The sequence below is a fragment of the Camelina sativa genome, chromosome 11 (assembly GCF_000633955.1).
Source record: "Camelina sativa cultivar DH55 chromosome 11, Cs, whole genome shotgun sequence".
Lineage (NCBI taxonomy): Eukaryota > Viridiplantae > Streptophyta > Magnoliopsida > Brassicales > Brassicaceae > Camelina > Camelina sativa.
In genome coordinates this window covers 4,995,394-5,012,446 of record NC_025695.1, presented here as the reverse complement: position 1 = coordinate 5,012,446, position 17,053 = coordinate 4,995,394, and the positions used below count along the sequence as shown (strand labels likewise).

General features: G+C 34.5%; 4 protein-coding genes across 4 annotated transcripts; 3 read left to right on the top strand and 1 right to left on the bottom strand.

The window, feature by feature from the left end:
• LOC104721705 lies at nt 15–3,346 on the top strand. Its single transcript, XM_010439749.2, has 11 exons — nt 15–165; nt 558–977; nt 1,083–1,181; nt 1,271–1,371; nt 1,469–1,540; nt 1,652–1,742; nt 2,014–2,094; nt 2,472–2,531; nt 2,623–2,745; nt 2,831–2,869; nt 2,941–3,346. The coding sequence occupies exons 2-11, from the start codon at nt 645–647 to the stop codon at nt 3,070–3,072; spliced, it is 1,131 nt and encodes a 376-aa protein (XP_010438051.1). The 5' UTR covers nt 15–165; nt 558–644; the 3' UTR covers nt 3,073–3,346.
• LOC104721704 (selenoprotein H-like) lies at nt 3,867–5,949 on the top strand. The gene is made up of 4 exons (XM_010439748.2): nt 3,867–4,319; nt 4,806–4,902; nt 5,040–5,099; nt 5,545–5,949. Exons 1-4 carry the CDS (start codon nt 3,997–3,999, stop codon nt 5,623–5,625), a joined length of 561 nt encoding a protein of 186 aa, XP_010438050.1. The 5' UTR covers nt 3,867–3,996; the 3' UTR covers nt 5,626–5,949.
• Nucleotides 6,005–7,267, bottom strand: LOC104721703 (fasciclin-like arabinogalactan protein 5). The gene has a single exon (XM_010439746.2). It carries the CDS (start codon nt 7,051–7,053, stop codon nt 6,193–6,195), a length of 861 nt encoding a protein of 286 aa, XP_010438048.1. The 5' UTR covers nt 7,054–7,267; the 3' UTR covers nt 6,005–6,192.
• Nucleotides 12,878–13,636, top strand: LOC104721702 (flowering-promoting factor 1-like protein 1). The gene has a single exon (XM_010439745.2). It carries the CDS (start codon nt 12,992–12,994, stop codon nt 13,364–13,366), a length of 375 nt encoding a protein of 124 aa, XP_010438047.1. The 5' UTR covers nt 12,878–12,991; the 3' UTR covers nt 13,367–13,636.

Sequence of the window (17,053 nt, the reverse complement as noted above, 5' to 3'; positions counted from 1 at the left end):
GGGGGGGGGGGGGGGGGGGGGGGGGGGGGGGGGGGGAGATTAGGGACTGAGAAGATTCTTCGATCTCCAGATTCTCCTCGAGTTGATTCTTAATCGCTTACCCGCAGTTGTTCGTATCCTCCGCTTATTCCGTCTAGGGGCCGTAGCGGCGGATTTGCGTCACCGGTGGGTTTTTTTTATGGTTCGATCTTTTTGCTTTTCGTCTTCTCCTTACTTCTGCAACGCCAATTTCTGTGTGTTTGTTCCTTCGTTTTTGTTGTTAGTATAAAAAAAAACCTGTTTCAGAGAGCTGCAAATATGATTTATATTACGCTTTCCCGGTAATTTTGACGACGTATAGTGATGATCTTCTTAGCCACCACGCGCATCAGAATTTTGAATTTCGAATTCCGGTTTCCATCTTTTCCGATTAAAGGAACTGACTCTTATATTTGGTGGTTTTGTCTGGATTAAGCTGTGTATTTGTACATTGTTCACAGTCACTCTATCTCTCGCTCAATCCCTATATAATAGAGATACCTTATGAGCTCTATCTCCATGATTAATGTTTTTTTCAGGGATTCTGAAGAGTGAGATTGTTTAAGAAGATGATTTTGATACTTAAAACGGTGGTGGTAGCTTAAAGAGATAAAAGCGGGGTGGTCATGTCAGAGTCTCGTCAAAGGCCTCCTTTTAAAGGCCCGAGATGGATTATCACTTTGGTTGTTCTGGTTGCGGTTGTTGTCATCACCGCATTCGTATATCCTCCCAGGAATTCTGTGGCGTGCTACATGTTTTCTGGTCCTGGATGTCCCTTATACCAACAGTTTTTGTTTGTGCCTTCGAGGGAATTGACTGACAGTGAAGCTGCTGCTCAAGTTGTGATGAATGAAATTCTGAACCTACCTCAATCTAAGATCAAGAATCCTAAGATAGCCTTCATGTTCTTAACACCAGGACCTCTGCCTTTTGAGCCTCTTTGGGAGATGTTCCTCCGTGTAAGATTTTTCTTGTTAAAATTCCCTTTTTTTAATCAGGTTGAGTTTCTTTAGAGATGTAACTTTGTCAAACATATGACGGAATGAGGGGTTTTGTTGACTCAGGGTCATGAGGACAAATATACAATCTATGTGCACGCGTCAAAGAAGAGCCCCGTACATGCAAGCAGCTATTTTGTTGGTCGAGATATTCACAGTCATAAGGTAAATGAGACTGACTACACCAATATCTTCGGTTTTGTGTTTTTTTGTTATTAGTTGTAAGGTAGCTTTATTATGTTAATCTTGTGCAGGTTTCTTGGGGTCAGATATCCATGGTTGATGCTGAAAGAAGGCTATTGGCTCATGCTCTCGTTGATCCTGATAATCAACACTTTGTGTTGCTTTCAGATAGGTGATTGAATCCTCCTCTTTGATATTAAATATCCTAAGGTCTTTGTTAATGCTTAAATAATCCTACCCTTACCATCTTCTTTGGTGTTATTTGGCAGTTGTGTACCGCTATTCGACTTTAACTATATCTATAATCACTTGATGTTCGCTAATCTCAGCTTCATTGATTGGTAAGTTGTTTTATTGTGCTTACAGTTTACTTATGCGGTTGAATCTGTTTTATGTCTTGTTGTCATCCCGTCTTCTCTGGTTTTAAGTATCTTCATCTTGCATGTTTTCAGTTTTGAGGATCCTGGACCACATGGATCTGGTCGGTATTCACAACGTATGCTGCCTGAGGTTGAAAAGAAGGATTTTCGGAAAGGCTCACAGGTATGCGTTTATGTGTTATGATATCAGATTTTCCCCTTTCTTCTTCCTACAAAGTGTTTATATTAGAAGTTTGTAGAAGGGATTTTACAGTTCAGACAAGAAAAATGGTCATGTTTTATTGTAGTCATGGATGTTACATGTTTTCTCTTTATGCTATCTTTATCATCCCTCCCTTTGCTTCTTAATTTCTTATTCCAGATTTATTATTTTCCAGTTTATTCTGTTTGAAGCTTGATATTTTCTTGTGTGTCTTTATAATCATTTTTTCCAGTGGTTTTCAATGAAAAGGAGACATGCTATAGTCGTCATGGCGGACAGCCTTTACTACACAAAATTCAAGCTTTATTGTAGGGTAAGCAAGCCTTCAATTTCATGCGTTCTCATATTCACATGGTAGTTGATATTAACCAGCCAGACCATATCTTGTAGTATGTCCTAATATTCTCTATCTGGTGACACTTTATTCTGCAAATCTCCCATGATACTTGTGTTCTGCATATTTGGTGATCAAACTAAGTCATCTAGTCAAGTTAGACAGTGATCTGGCCATTGAGATTGTAGCTTATTGACATGGTGGTCATGCTGTGTGATGTTCAAACAACACCCATGTGTTTTCCTTTCTATATAGCATAGAGACGATATGGTAGGATACTGAGACATGTTAGAATGTGCTGAGCATTTTTATAATCAAGCGGCATTTTCCTGAACTACTGATATTTTCTTTCGCAGCCGAATATGGAAGGACGCAACTGCTATGCGGACGAACATTATTTCCCAACTCTTTTCAATGTCAGTGTACTGCTTGCTTGCGTCTTCCTCTTATTACCAAGCCTTAAACTACTCAATTGACTCTAACTTTATCATGATCTCTTTCTTTCAGATGATTGATCCAGAGGGAATAGCAAACTGGTCGGTCACACATGTCGATTGGTCTGAGGGAAAATGGCATCCGAAACTGTACAATGCAAGAGACATCACTCCTTACCTCATCAGGAAAATCAAGGTTCCTCTTGTTCTTCTCTTTCTAAATGCTCAGTTAGATTTTTCTTATCTGCGATCTTAGTTTGCGATTTTGATCTGATATGCAGTCCATCCAACTTGCTTACCATGTCACAAGCGATTTAAAGGTAAAGCACCCGAGCCTTCTTATTATTACCATGATTCTTCTGTTACTGATCCATAAACATTCTCTATGCAGAAAGTGACGACAGTAAAGCCGTGTCTATGGAAAGGAGAGCAACGTCCGTGTTATCTATTTGCTCGGAAGTTTAATCCTGAAACTCTGAACCGGCTGATGTACCTCTTCCCTAACTACACCTCGCTGGTTTGAAAGGCTTTTCGGATCCTCTCTAATCTCCTCCTGTTTGGTCTTTGTTAAGCTCCTAACCGAAGCATCCGCCTTGTGATAAATACTCGGACCGTTCATATTGCTGTGCACAGACAAGAACAAGAACTGCTCTGGTGTTTTTGATTTTGTTTATGGTTAACAAGCATTAGCGTGCTAGCATCTTACTTGCAACTTTGTATTGCGATTAAATTAGTAATGTCTCTTTAGATGCTAAATTCATATACTTTCAACAGTCGCCATATATTAAATTTTTATTCTTTTGAAAATTTAGATTAGAGAATATTTTTAATTTCAGTATATATTTTAATCATCATTTAAGATAAATAAAATCTCTTTAAAAGTTTTTAGTGACCAAAAAAAGCTTTAAAAAGCCAAAAAAGTTTACAAAGACTAAAGTTACTTACAGATTTTTTGTCAGATTTGTTAAAAAATATTGATTTTTTTTTTCTGATTAAAAAAGCCAAAAATCAATATTTCTTAACAAATCTGACAAAAAAAGGTTTCAATTTATAATAACTGGAAATGGAATTAAAAAAAATCATTCTATCACCACATCAAAACGGCAAGTAGTTGTGGCCTTTAGAAGCAAAACACTAGCCACATTGAGATGATCATACTTGTCGCTCGTGCAACCGAACAGTCAAAGTCAAACATTTTAACCCTCGTAAGTTAAATCGCTACCGTTCATTCAGATTACTTTTCGAAGGTTAAAAAAGCAAACACAAGAGGATTAATCTCAACCGTTCATCCAAATCAATCAGCGAAAAGGTAAGAAAGAGCGGTAAGAGAGAGAGAGAGAGAGACCAACATCAGAACTCAGAAGTTCTTAAAAGTTGCGAACGGAGAAGAAGATTGTTTTCGACCAAGCCCTGTTTGCTTGCTGTTGTTGTTGTTGTTGTCCGTACGATGCCGCCGAAAAAGAGTAAGACCGATGGAGAAGAAAAGGCGAAACCTTTAACGACGGCGTCGTCTAGAGTGACTCGGAGCCTGGGTCGTCGAACTCGAAGTGAGACTCAACAAAACGGTGCTAAAGCGGCTGGATCCGCCCCTAAGCCGGTGAAGGTTGCCTCGCCGAAGAAGGCGAAGAGGAAGAAGCCAACGATTGGGACTGGAAAAGCGAAGAAGGGAAAGAAGGAAGACGAAGCAGTTGAGAAGGAAGAAGAGGAAGAGCCAGAGCCAGAGCCAGAGGTTGAGGACCCAACGAAAACGAAGATTGTCATAGAGCACTGGTAAACTCTTTGGATAAAGTTTCGATTTTTGTGTTGTCTTTAGGTTTCATGAGAATTTGGAGGGACTCGTAAGAGTGGGAATTTAGGTATACTCCTCGAAATTAAAGCTAAAAGGTTATAACTTTTGATGTTATTGAACAGTCTGCTGAGACTTATGTATCCCTGTAGAAGCTAGGGTTTTTTAATTTCTTCATTATTAGGGTTTCATTCTCGATTCTGCATAAGTTCGTATCAGTGGTTTGGTATAGTATAAGCTGGGGCAAATGAAGATGACACGCTTTTTGTTTTGCTCCCATTGTGTTTTCCACCTTTTATGAAGAGGGGAGCTTACTATATGATTTATGTTCTCTTCTTGTCTTGCTTAACCTTAATTGCAATGTTTTATTAGGACATGTTCCTTCTGAAAATGGAGAAAACTAGGATTTGTTTCTGGTACTTATGTCTTCTTTATCTCACAGAGGTTTCTTTTTGTTATGTTGTTTGAAGTAAACAATGCAATGCGTTCAAGACAAGGGCTATTCAGGTGAAGGAAGGTCTGGAGGGAGCTGTTACTGGCTGCACCGTGACTCTGAATCCTGATAAGGTAAATATTTTACTTAAGATGAGTGTGTTGTCATGAATGGTCACTATTGACGATTATGTTAGATCGTGTTTGTCACATTATACTCAATAAGATTTTATTCTCCATTGCTAATTCTTTCTTTTGATGTGCTCGAATAGCCAAGGCGGGGTTGCTTTGAGATCCGGAAGGAAGGTGGCGAAACATTCATCAGTCTTTTGGTAAAACATTCTGTTCCTAATATGCTTTGAAAAGCATATTCTCAATTTGTCTCACTTCTGTGTGAAATTTGTTCCCTTTGACTAAGGTTTATTGTTAATACTAACTTCCTAACACCACTTGCTTTATATGCACATATATAATATGAGAATTAAAATCAACTCTAGATCCTTATTCATTACGAAATTGATACTTTCTTGTAACAAGTCATCAGGAATGACATTTAGGAACATCGTGAGTTGGTTTTTGTCGTTTACATTTAATAGGGGCATGTTGAATGCTAATCTGAAATAAGAAAAAAATTCTAAAGCAGTTTAGTTTGGTAACATAGTTTGTTAATAGAATTTCATTGTGTTACTGTGAGTATACATTATGAATATGTCTTTGTCTTTCCATCTAAATTCAGGAAGAAAAAAAACTGAAGATTATGTTTATATCATTATTTAGGAGATGAAACGTCCATTTGCACCAATGAAAGCACTTGATATGGAAGAAGTCATCGAGAACATCATAAAGAAGATCAAATGAGAGACTGCAAATTGGCTCGTATTCTGCTGAATCTGTTCTTTGTTTCTGCTTAGCCTCAGTTTAATCAATTAGAACTCCATAGAAGATTTTCTAGAGCAATGTCAGATTTATTAGGTTCAGTTTTATTGTTTTAGTATGAGCACTGTAAGTGCAGTCTCGTTGTTTTCTAGTGCCTGGTTGGTTTGGTAAGGATCCATGTAGTTTTCTGGGATTTTAACTCGTATTTGTAAGGCTAGTTTGATTTATCTCGTTTCTTGAAGCAAACCGATGCAGAAGCTTTTTTTGTTGTTGTTGGGATCATGTATGGCTTTACCATTCTTTGCATTGGTTGAAGTATGGTCTAACTTCTAACGCACTTAGAAATGTGTTACAAAATCAATAGGGCAAACAAATATCACATTTGCATTCAAAATGGCTGATAGATACAATGCATGAGAAGTAGAAAGTTCATTACACTTATGTTTTTCACTTCCAGTGATCGTGTCCCTCTTCTTGGTTAAAAAACGCTACGGAAAAATTGTTTTGAATCTCACCTACCATTATTGTCTTCAACCCACATCACCTATCTTAGAACCCAGCAAAGCTAACGAAAAATGCTAGCAAGAGAATGAGATCAAACCTCGAACCAGCTTTACAAGCAGAAGAAGATGGTTTAGCCTTATCAGCAGCTTCAATTTTCTCATTATCTGCGGTTGGAGCAGGAGCAGGTGAATCAGCCTCCGGTGTGTCTGTTGTAGGTGTAGTTTTTGGGACAACAGTATCTGAGGCAGCATCAGCTGGTCCTGGTGCTGTTGTAGCATTCACCATGGGAGATGGAGCAGGAACCATTGAAGCATCTATGGGAGATGGAGATGGAGATGGAACTATAGGAACCGGTGGTGGTGGAGGTGGTAATACTGCAAGGCTGAGTCCAGGAGCCACGATTGGCATGCTAATCTCAATTATAGAAAGGTTGTATGGATTGTGGTACACAGTTGAGACATACTCAGCGTTTAAAGGTGAGTTCTTCACTGCTGATCCGAAGTAAACTCTTCCTTCCATTTTGGTAACGTTCAAGAAACCATTCATCTCTTCTCCCAATCCAGTGGTCTGGTATAAGGTAGTAAGCATTATGCTCTTCTCCCTCATCGCCTGAAGCTTGAGCTCATCGTAGTAGTCAAGAATAACATGAGTCATGAGGATGTTCTTGAGCTCAACGTCAGATCTGTTTGTGATGGAGCTGATAGCGTCGTTGCTAACAGCAAGCACGGTTATGGTTTGGTATTTGCTGATGGGTACAGTGAGTTTAGTCTGGGTGAAGAGGTTGCTCATGGTGCTGAAATTGGAGTATTTCTCAAAGGCCAGAGTGATGTTATCAGCTGCAACGACCTTAGAGAAGACAAGTAAGATGGTGAGGGAGAAGAGAGAAAGGGAGGCATTGAGACCCATCTTGTGTTTTCTCTTTGCTAAACCTCAATGGCTTCACTCGTTTGGTATTTATGCAGGGGAAGTGAGGAAGTTGTAGAAGAGTGAGGTTAAAAGGAGAGATTTTCTCTGGTACTAGATCTGAACTAGTCTTTTTGGTGAGCTAAGTCTACTCTTCTATTTTTAGAGTGTAATAAACTAAAGACTTGGCCATTGAGAATTTAATTATTTTGACGGCTAATTTGGTATATGGTTTAGCTTTTAACAAGTGCTCTATGAAAATGGAAGAATGGTTTTCTTTTGTGTGAAAGAGACTAAACTTAAAAATGATGTAACTTGCAATTTTATTAGTTGATTTTACCATTGTAATAAAATTTGTCGTTTCGTTTACAATCTGAAGAAGTTTGACAAGGATGGTTAAACACAATTTTTACTTTCAGCTAGAAAATTACAACTCATCACTTTAATATAATTTTTTTGGAATCTTTAGACATCGATCAATATTCATGCTCATAGTTAAGAGCCTTGGAAGCTAAAATAAACTATAAACAAGAAATGGTAGATTATGAATAGGAAAAAGTCCAAGAACAAAAGATAATTATTCTAAAAAAAACATAAAAATATTTTGGATAAAAAAAATCTAGAATTTAATAAAACCCCGTGAGAACGACAGTAATAAATAAACGTCAATTTTGCTAATATGTTCACAATATGTCAATAACTCAATATATATCGTTTTCAAAACATTTAATTAATGATTTACGCCAAGGAGGTTTTCACAGTTAATGCCGCATGTATATAATCCAAAGAAGTTTTAATCATCCATTTCTAAAATAAATATCAACATTTGATATGGAAATGATAGCCAAACGACTTTTTCAGTCAGTGTGTGGGTTGGTTGAACATTTGTTTTTGCAACAAGATTACTACTCATCCACTTAATATCATCAATTTATTATGATACTTTGGACATCGAAATTCATGTTAATATATACTTAGATTGCCTTAAAACTAGAGTAAAGTATTAGTAGTATAAATTAACCGTGGAAATGCCAAGCAGTAGATGACCCTCAAATGATATGACTAGGAAATATTTCATTTGTAAACGATGGATTACGTCAAAAGGTTGTCACAGTTAATACTGCATTTATTATAAGCTGTTTAGGTATCAATTATCATCCAAAGTTGTAGAATCTATTCTATCTAACATTGTACGTAACACGTTTTTATTTGTCGATTTTATGATCTAATTAGATGGGTCTTTTACGCACAAGCATATAATATAATATATATATTGTAGAAAGAGACGAATATATAAAAGTTTCAGCTTTGTACCAAATACCAATTATTCGATTTGGCAACTTGGGAGTTCATATTCTTTTTGTTAACCTAAGAATACGTACAGCCCCTCGTAATTGAGATGTTTAGTAATATGTTTTTGCACCGTGAACCACAAAATACATGCATTGCATTCATTTCACTAATTAAGAAGTTTGTGCTCATTTTTTACTAATTATAGTCTGAATAAAATTGCGTTTGCCACATTTATTTTTTCGTAAGCATTATAAGTATTTAATTTTAGAATTATCATCAATACAACAAAAATGTATCTGCATGTACATTATAAAATTCAATAACGCATTATTTGAACTTGAGATGTTGGATGGACGCCCTTAGTTACCCGTTTTAAACAATTAAGTCGGTATATTATAGACTTCACTTAACATATAGTAGTTTTTAGAACAAAGTGATGAAAATGATGTCCTCTAACTTTAGGACTTAAAACGAGATTGAACAAAAAAAGACTGGCTACATGCTTACACTAATTATGGTTGTTAATTATATAAAAGAGCATGAAATACGAAAATATAATTTATAATTTTTGAATAGAAAGGAAATTAGATCCTGATATATAGTGATTCACTAATTTCGAATCAAATTCGTTGCATAGCCTAATAAAAACAAATAAAAATAAAATACCAGTACTAGTTGTTAGGGATCTAAAATTAGAACGGGATGTGTCATCAGTCATCTTCTTGACAGAATTATTCTACGTTGTAGAAGATAAGGGTGACCTGGCACCAATCGATCCCTCATTGGCTACTCGAGCATATCTTTCGTAATTAAGGATACCACTAAACCTTTATATCCTTATATATATGTATTATTTAGAAAGAAAAATCAAAAGCTTTCTAAAATGAAAGTTGAAGCTTCTTAGCCTCATATGCTGATATGCATTAGATCGCTCAACAGCTGGATCGAAAAATATCCGAGGGAAAGCTAAGATTGGAAAAGTCAAAAGTAAAGGTCGAAAACTATATATGAAGAATAGATTTAACAATCTATTTTACGAACCTTATATAATTATTCTCAATATGAAGGTTTCTTGAAAAAGCTTGGGTATAAACATGTTTAATTTGATCAAGAACAACTCTAAGATCGGTTACTCATAAAGTAATCTAACTGATATATATGTTCAGAGTAGAAAAAAAAAGAAAGAAGAAAGATGTGGTCGTAACTCGTAAACAAAATCAATCAACAAATTTTTCAATAAAAAGTTAAATGTTACCTGTTATATTGTTGTCACAAGCCACTGGCTTGCAAAAAAATATAATTAGTTAACTCCAAAGATTAAGAGATTCCTGACGTCTACGGATAGTAAAATTTATCAGCAAATACATATAAAAACAGTTGTGATGGAAACTTTATGGTTGAATCAAGTTGGGTTAGCTAACGTGAACACATGAATTAATCAACGAGAATAATCTTTGAAAAGTGTATCTCGGAAGCCTGTAGAAATAATATATAACTACTTCTATCTTGATTTTGTGGATGTTGACACGAGCAAATGGTGCTGACTGCTGACATAAGATGCATGAGAACAATTAATATCAGTATGGTTGTGGGGGTGCCATATTTGTAACGACCATGAACAAGAGTTTTTTTGTGGAATGGGGCATGGATATGGGGTTTGAGATCTATCCATACCGGCCGAAAAAAACTGGCTCGTTCTGGTTTAGGTTATGATATGATGTGACCTTCTTTGGAATTGTGACATATAGTAATACAAAAAAAAACCAATATGGATTTCAGCTATAACCAATGATTACTGACATTTTTTTATCACTATTTCTTCTTACAAATACTCTTTATCCAATACAATAAATTAAAATCGGTCGCAAAGTAATTGTTGGATTAACAAAATATTTTCGCCATAACAACTTTCAAACCCTATATTAATACAATAAGAACTCTTCATATAATTTCCTAAATTCATGTATCTTCAAGTAATCAAAGTATGTATCTATATAATAACTATAAAATGCACGAGCAAAGCATGTAGTATAAATTACTGTATATTTATATAGAGATGTCAGCTTAGGATGGACCTAAAACGGTAAGTAAAAAGAGGAACAAAAAGACTAAAAGTCTAATACCTTGGGTTTGTGTGTGTTGAGTGTTACGTTGAAGAGAATGAGGAGTGTGGCTTGGCATCATCTCCCACGAGGGCCTTCGCTCCCACTTCCCTTATTTCCTCATCATGTCTATTTTCACATTCATTTGTGCTTTGTATTTGTCCATATACATATATATATCTTTCCACAAATTTATACTATATTTTATAGAATATTGCATTATCACAAAATTATTGATAGAAGCAGAATCTGATGATGTTGAAACTAGTCATTATCACATTGCATATGTAAACGAGAGAACCAAAGGATCTATAAAGAAAGAGGAAATAATTGAATACGGAAAATGACATGCAATATATAGGAGATAGTAGTAAATTACTTCGAAAACTGTAACCGGGGATTTCCGGCTGAATTTGAAAAAAAAACATCCAGATCTTACTGGTTTGATACTTTGATTGCACATCTCTCCAGTGCAATGTACAGGGATATAAACTAACCTACCATTTTTAAAAAAACAGGGATATAAACTAACCTACCATTTAAAAAAATAAAAAATCTACCATATTTTAAGTTGAGATACAGGCCCGTTTTCATAGCTTTTAATAATAATTAACAAATATATTCCGAATTCACATGAAAATAAAGATGGGAAATGTATAAGGTATATATTATACTATTAATTATTGTTGTTTTATATATATGGTCACAAGACTCACAACAATACAAGGTAAAAAAAACCTAAAAAGGCCCTATATATGAAAAAAAAGGCCCTATGTGCCTCCGACAAAAGAGAGTAAGGAGGACCAGTAAGTATTAATAGTCACGTGACGCCACGTGACCATAACGCTTTCGCTCTTCTGCTGGAACATACATTATAAAAAGAAGAATAATCAAAACTTATACTTATATCACTAAGGGTTATGAATGGTAATTGTGGTCAAGATGGCCAAATCCATCTGCGGTTTGGACTGCTTTATGTTTGGAACGATTTATAGACCGCTGTGGATCAACTCTATTTGTATGCAAAAGCGGTATGCAGTTGGTTCGCAACGGTTTTATCTTTGTTTTATTTGGACCGCACCACTGCGTACTGTATTTGCTGAATAGTAAATAAAAAGCGGTTTTAGTCCGCAAACGGATTTGTCGGCCCCAACCACAGCAACTATTCACACTCTAAAAATTTAACAATATTAAAGGCAGCTCAGCTTTTTAAATTTATCAAAACTTAAATGTATAACTGAATCAAATTTCTAACAAAAAACTTTTATGCTTTAGAAAAAAAAACATACACTGCTCTCGATCTTGGTGATATCCAAGGTGAATGGGTGATATACACAAATGATTTTTTTTTTTGACTCTCACATATATACCAATTATTTTACATATATATATATTAAAAATATAATTTTAGGATTTTTTTTTCATTTCGCTACTAACAAACAAACGAATCATTTTGTTAATTTTTGTTATCATCAAACTATACATTAGTCTAATAACCATAATAACTGATATCTAAAACTCTGAAACTAACATAATGTATGATGAAACTTGTAATTATCCGATCATGCATTCCCTACCAAAGACACCGACATTTTCTCAATTAATGCATTTTCCCGATTAATCGTTTGATATATGTAACATATTTCCATCTTTGGTAGGTACAGTATTGTAAGTGTCATGACAATTAAGTGCTTACGTACTAATAAGATGGGTAATTATAAAAGAAGCTGGATTTAACTAAGCGATGCTAGGTTGAGCTCATGCAAACTAGAAGAAGTCTTGCCGTATTTGAATTCCATACACATTGTAGATGCATATTAATTAAATTTACAATAAGAATCTAATTTTTGTGAAATCTTACCAAATTTATATTCTGTGACTTAAAGGAAATAAATAAATTAAGCCACACACAAATATAATTGAGAAGAAGGTTTCCATAACGAAAACTAATCGTCCCTCATCCCTAGCATGTGGTGGATTCAAACTAAAATAATTGTCCCATACTATATTTTTTCTATCTTCTTGCATATAGGAATAACTTTAACATTCTTGATTTCTTTCAATTAATTTTCATAGTAAAGATATACGGCATTTCTTACGTCGCAAATATGACGATCAAATAATGTTTTATAGTTCAAATAATATATAACTACGTCTATATACTATCGAATCAGAATAATAACTTTGATTTTATGGAATTTGAGCTATTATTCTCTTGCGTCCAAAAATGATAAATAAATTGTTGATAGATAAGATTCTTCCTTTTCGAGAATTCGAGAATTCGGGAATTTTACATTTATTATATATATATATTACATAATAATATAATTGTCAGTATCTATACACCCCACTCCCTTTCCTGACATATATATATATATATATATATAGCGCCATCTACACAGTTTCCTTCTCCTCACCAATAATACTACTCCTCACCAAAACTAACAAACTCATTTTTGAAGATAAAAATCACACCCACAAAAAAAAAACCCTAGCAATAGCTCGTAAATCATAAATATATATATATATATATATATATAACAACAATGTCCGGTGTGTGGGTGTTCAACAAGAACGGAGTGATGAGGCTGGTGGAGAATCCTTACAACCAATCCACCGGAGATTCGTCGGAATCTTCCTCTTCCGGCGGTAGCCAGCAGCAGAGGATGAGGAGGAAGATTCTCGTCCATCTTCCGACCAGCGAGGTTGTCTCTTCGTACGGATCACTTGAGAAGATCTTGAAGAATCTTGGGTGGGAGAGGTACTACGATGGAGACAACACCGATCACCTGCTCCAGTTCCACAAGAGAACGTCGATCGATCTCATATCTCTCCCTCGCGACTTCTCCAAGTTTAACTCTATTCATATGTATGATATCGTCGTCAAGAACCCTAACGTCTTCCATGTCCGAGACATGTAGTTGTCCATCATCAAAGAAGAACTGGTTCAATTTGATTTTCCAATCATCCACGCTGATATATCTACCATGTATATATTATGCAGGTCCTTGCGTAATTTGCTTCTTTTTTTCTTGGTTTATTTTGATTTCTATGCATTTAATGTGTTTTGTCCTGTTTGTCGATTTGGGGTGGGTTCAAACTAGAGCCAATTTAATAACTTGTACTATCATTTTGTTATTTGAATGAACATGTATCATATTGTCAAGTGTGATTTGAATTAACATGTATCATATTGTCAAGTGCTCATAATTCAGATGGAATGGTAAAGAATATATCAAAGTTACTAATAATAAATCAAGACCGAATGTTATTATTCTTTGATAAAAGTAATAAATCAAGACTGAATGTTAATTATATGATACGACATGTTTGATTTGGTCCATGATTAGCATTCAGATAATGGGAACACATGATAAGTTACTAAATTTGATACTTCACAAAAAAAACTGATATAGTAGAACCTCCATAAATTAATACTCTTTAAATTAATACTCGCTATAAATTAATAAATTCTTGCAGTCCCGAGTTGGACCGGTGTAAAAAATGACACATTTCGATAAAATAATAAGATAATAATTTTTTTGGAAATCCTATGTAAAAATATGGTCCCAACAATATCATAAATTAATAATCATTTAAACAAGAAAATCTAGTGAAATATGATTATATTGTTGTTTGTCTATTCTTGAATTTGCATTCTTGTTGGAGTTCATCTCTAATTTTTTCATTATTATTTTTTCAAATCGCATCCATAAATTGTGAAGAGTCATAGATGCGATAATTGCTTCTTTAGTAATTGGTTTTAAATGTACCACAATATCTTCTGCGACTTCATAATTACCATGAAGGATAGTAGTAACATTTTTTCTAAACTCTAAACTTCTAACATTTCTCATTTTTACCTAGATAATCTATTAAATAATTGACATTCATCCTATTATGATAACCAAGATTATAAATTAAGAAAATTCTTAAAAAATGTGAATGATAACAAAAGTATTTTATTTTGTAATAAAAAAATTTCAATATAAAAATAAGAATATCTCTTCATAAATTAATATTTATTAATTTATCGATAAATTAAAGCCTATATAAATTAATAAAATTTCATGGTCCCGACCTTATTAATTTATAGAGGTTTTACTGTATATAGATGTACAATATAGTTTAATTAGCCGTTTTCAACTTTTTAAAAAGTATTTTTTATATAAGGGATTAAATCCTTCTCCATGAATACAGATCATGGTTCTTAAGCCATATATTTTGGTATATTGTTGAAATATTTTTTTGTAGGTCCGTAAAAACAATTCAAAATTGATTACATTTTACAGAAAAATTCACCAATCAAAGTTATATTCCCTGAAATTATTTACAATCCCTAGTTTGACTCTATTCATAATTGTTTTTTATATATAAGGAATAATAAGTGAATTATTTTTGTTTAATCAGAACCATATATATATATATAGGCCATATATAGTTCAACTATATTCAGCAAAATTTACAATCAATTCGATAGCATATTATCTATAGGCTATATAGCCCATTCGATTACTCCGTTATCACTTTAACAAATAAACACGTGCTCAATGAATATTATATTTATGCATGAAAAAAGTATATACAGTAAGTTTTTTTGGAAATAACATTAATTGATTGATCACATATTTGAGTTGCAAGTTTTATCGATCTAGTAGCACCAGGGAATAAACAATTTTAGAAAATTCAAAGTCATAATCAAAATTCTCTAATTATTTAATTAATTATAAATAATATGGTAAAACAAAATATACACAAATTAAAACCATTAATATAGAGAGAAGATAAACTAAAAAGCTCGTTTTCTCTCTCTAAAAGACGATTAGGTTAAGCTGCCGCTACAAACTCGTTTTCTCAGTCATGCCTCTCCGGCGGCCACCACGGCGCTGTGAGAGGGCTCTCTAGATCTTTTCCTGTCTTTCCCTTGTTTTGTTAGTTTTGTTTGCTGTTTTGGTTTTCGATTAAGGAGTTGCTGGTGAACTCTAGTTGTGAAAGGGTGTCTTTGCGGAAGCGGTCGAAGGTGGGTCAGATCTTCTCGGTTCGAAGTTAGTTCAGAAAGGGTGATGTCGGATCTGTTAGATCCACGTTTTGCTTTTGTCTAATAAATCCAGCCTCTTTGCTTTCTTGACCTAGATCTTTATCTGCTTTGGTACTTTTCATCGTCTCTATGCTGCAGATGGGGTTTTGGGTGGTCTCTCACCAATTTCCCTCAAACTTTCATCTTTTTGTTTGCTCTTTTTCTCCTTGGTTCAGCCTTTGATTTCCATCTGGGTTGTTCCAGGTTTTTTGGTTTCTCTCAAGTAGATGCTAGTCTCAAAGTCTACATTTTTTCCTATTCGGGGTGGAAAATATACCGTATTTGGTGATACAAAAATAATAAATTTCCAAAAAGTACCAAGAATCTAAAGAAGGAAAGTCAAAAGGTGTCTATCCAATTAGAGAGAAGGCCCCCAAAGGTTTGGGAAGAGAAAAGACTCAAACGGATAAAATAAAATGATGGGCACACGTGACCTTCCCTACTTTTCTACCCAACTTTTCCACGTGTTGACTCCCCATTGCTTACTTGCCCACTTCATCGCAGATTCATATGATGGGCGCACGTGACACCCTACAACTTTTTTAACAACGGGATGTGGGCACACGTGTCGATTCCCCATTGCCCATTACACCCCACTTTGTCACTTCTTTTTCCATGTCGATCGAACATATTAACTTTCTTTCGTTCTCCCAAATAAATTCGCACATATCTTTTTTTTTTTTTTTCTTCTTCTCACAGAGAGTCTTTTTATATTCGGGACCTCTTTCATTATTGGAAATTTATTACTATAGTTTGTTTAATTTTTGTTTTTTTTTTTCGTTTTCCTTACATTATGGGCCCAAGATTCTGGATAGGTTGATGTCAGTACAAAATAAAATAAATAATGAAAATTTGGGGGGTTCTTTTATATCCTCATAATAACCATCATTTATTTCGTGTTTTATATCACTCGTTGCACTACGAATTTTCTGAATATTTCGTTGGAGTATTTCCAGATCGTGTCGGTTCAACTTTTAGGAAATAGGGAAACGGTCGACTCGTTCAGACAGTACTTAGCATTTTCTTTACACATGTAAGACAGTACTAATTAATGTTTTGTGATTTAAACTTCTAGTGATAAAGTATCTTATCTGATTTGGATAACGAATCATTTTTTCAAGCAAAATTCATAAAGATTTTGTTGGAAAAGTCTGAATCAAGAAGGCATCATAGTGAATCTAATACAATCAAAGACCGAAGCAGAACAATGGAACAAAGCAAACTGTACAAAGATATAGAAATATATATGCTGATTTATATCAAGGAATTAAACTTAATTCTTATGACCATAGATGCAAGTACTATGACAATTTCTACACTATTTAATATTTAAAAGTAGGAAATGACTTCATGATATATATGGTGGTGGATCATGGCTTACCAAAGTACCATGCATGAAGTGATATATACATTAATCGAGTGGCCACCATCCCTGCTCTCCTTTAAAGCCCAGCAATATATACAGCTTGTGTTTTGAGCGACAGTTTTGTAAAAGTAGGTGTGTCGAGCCCTCAACTATATATATTCAGCT

Bases quoted from the DNA above. Each gene is read 5' to 3' on its own strand.
- LOC104721703 (XM_010439746.2), bottom strand. From the start codon at position 7,053: ATGGGTCTCAATGCCTCCCTTTCTCTCTTCTCCCTCACCATCTTACTT.
- LOC104721702 (XM_010439745.2), top strand. From the start codon at position 12,992: ATGTCCGGTGTGTGGGTGTTCAACAAGAACGGAGTGATGAGGCTGGTG.
- LOC104721704 (XM_010439748.2), top strand. From the start codon at position 3,997: ATGCCGCCGAAAAAGAGTAAGACCGATGGAGAAGAAAAGGCGAAACCT. The intron at 4,320-4,805 runs GTAAACTCTTTG...TGTTGTTTGAAG, and splicing joins AAGATTGTCATAGAGCACTG to TAAACAATGCAATGCGTTCA. The intron at 5,100-5,544 runs GTAAAACATTCT...ATCATTATTTAG, and splicing joins AAACATTCATCAGTCTTTTG to GAGATGAAACGTCCATTTGC.
- LOC104721705 (XM_010439749.2), top strand. From the start codon at position 645: ATGTCAGAGTCTCGTCAAAGGCCTCCTTTTAAAGGCCCGAGATGGATT. The intron at 1,541-1,651 runs GTAAGTTGTTTT...GCATGTTTTCAG, and splicing joins AATCTCAGCTTCATTGATTG to TTTTGAGGATCCTGGACCAC. The intron at 2,870-2,940 runs GTAAAGCACCCG...TTCTCTATGCAG, and splicing joins ATGTCACAAGCGATTTAAAG to AAAGTGACGACAGTAAAGCC.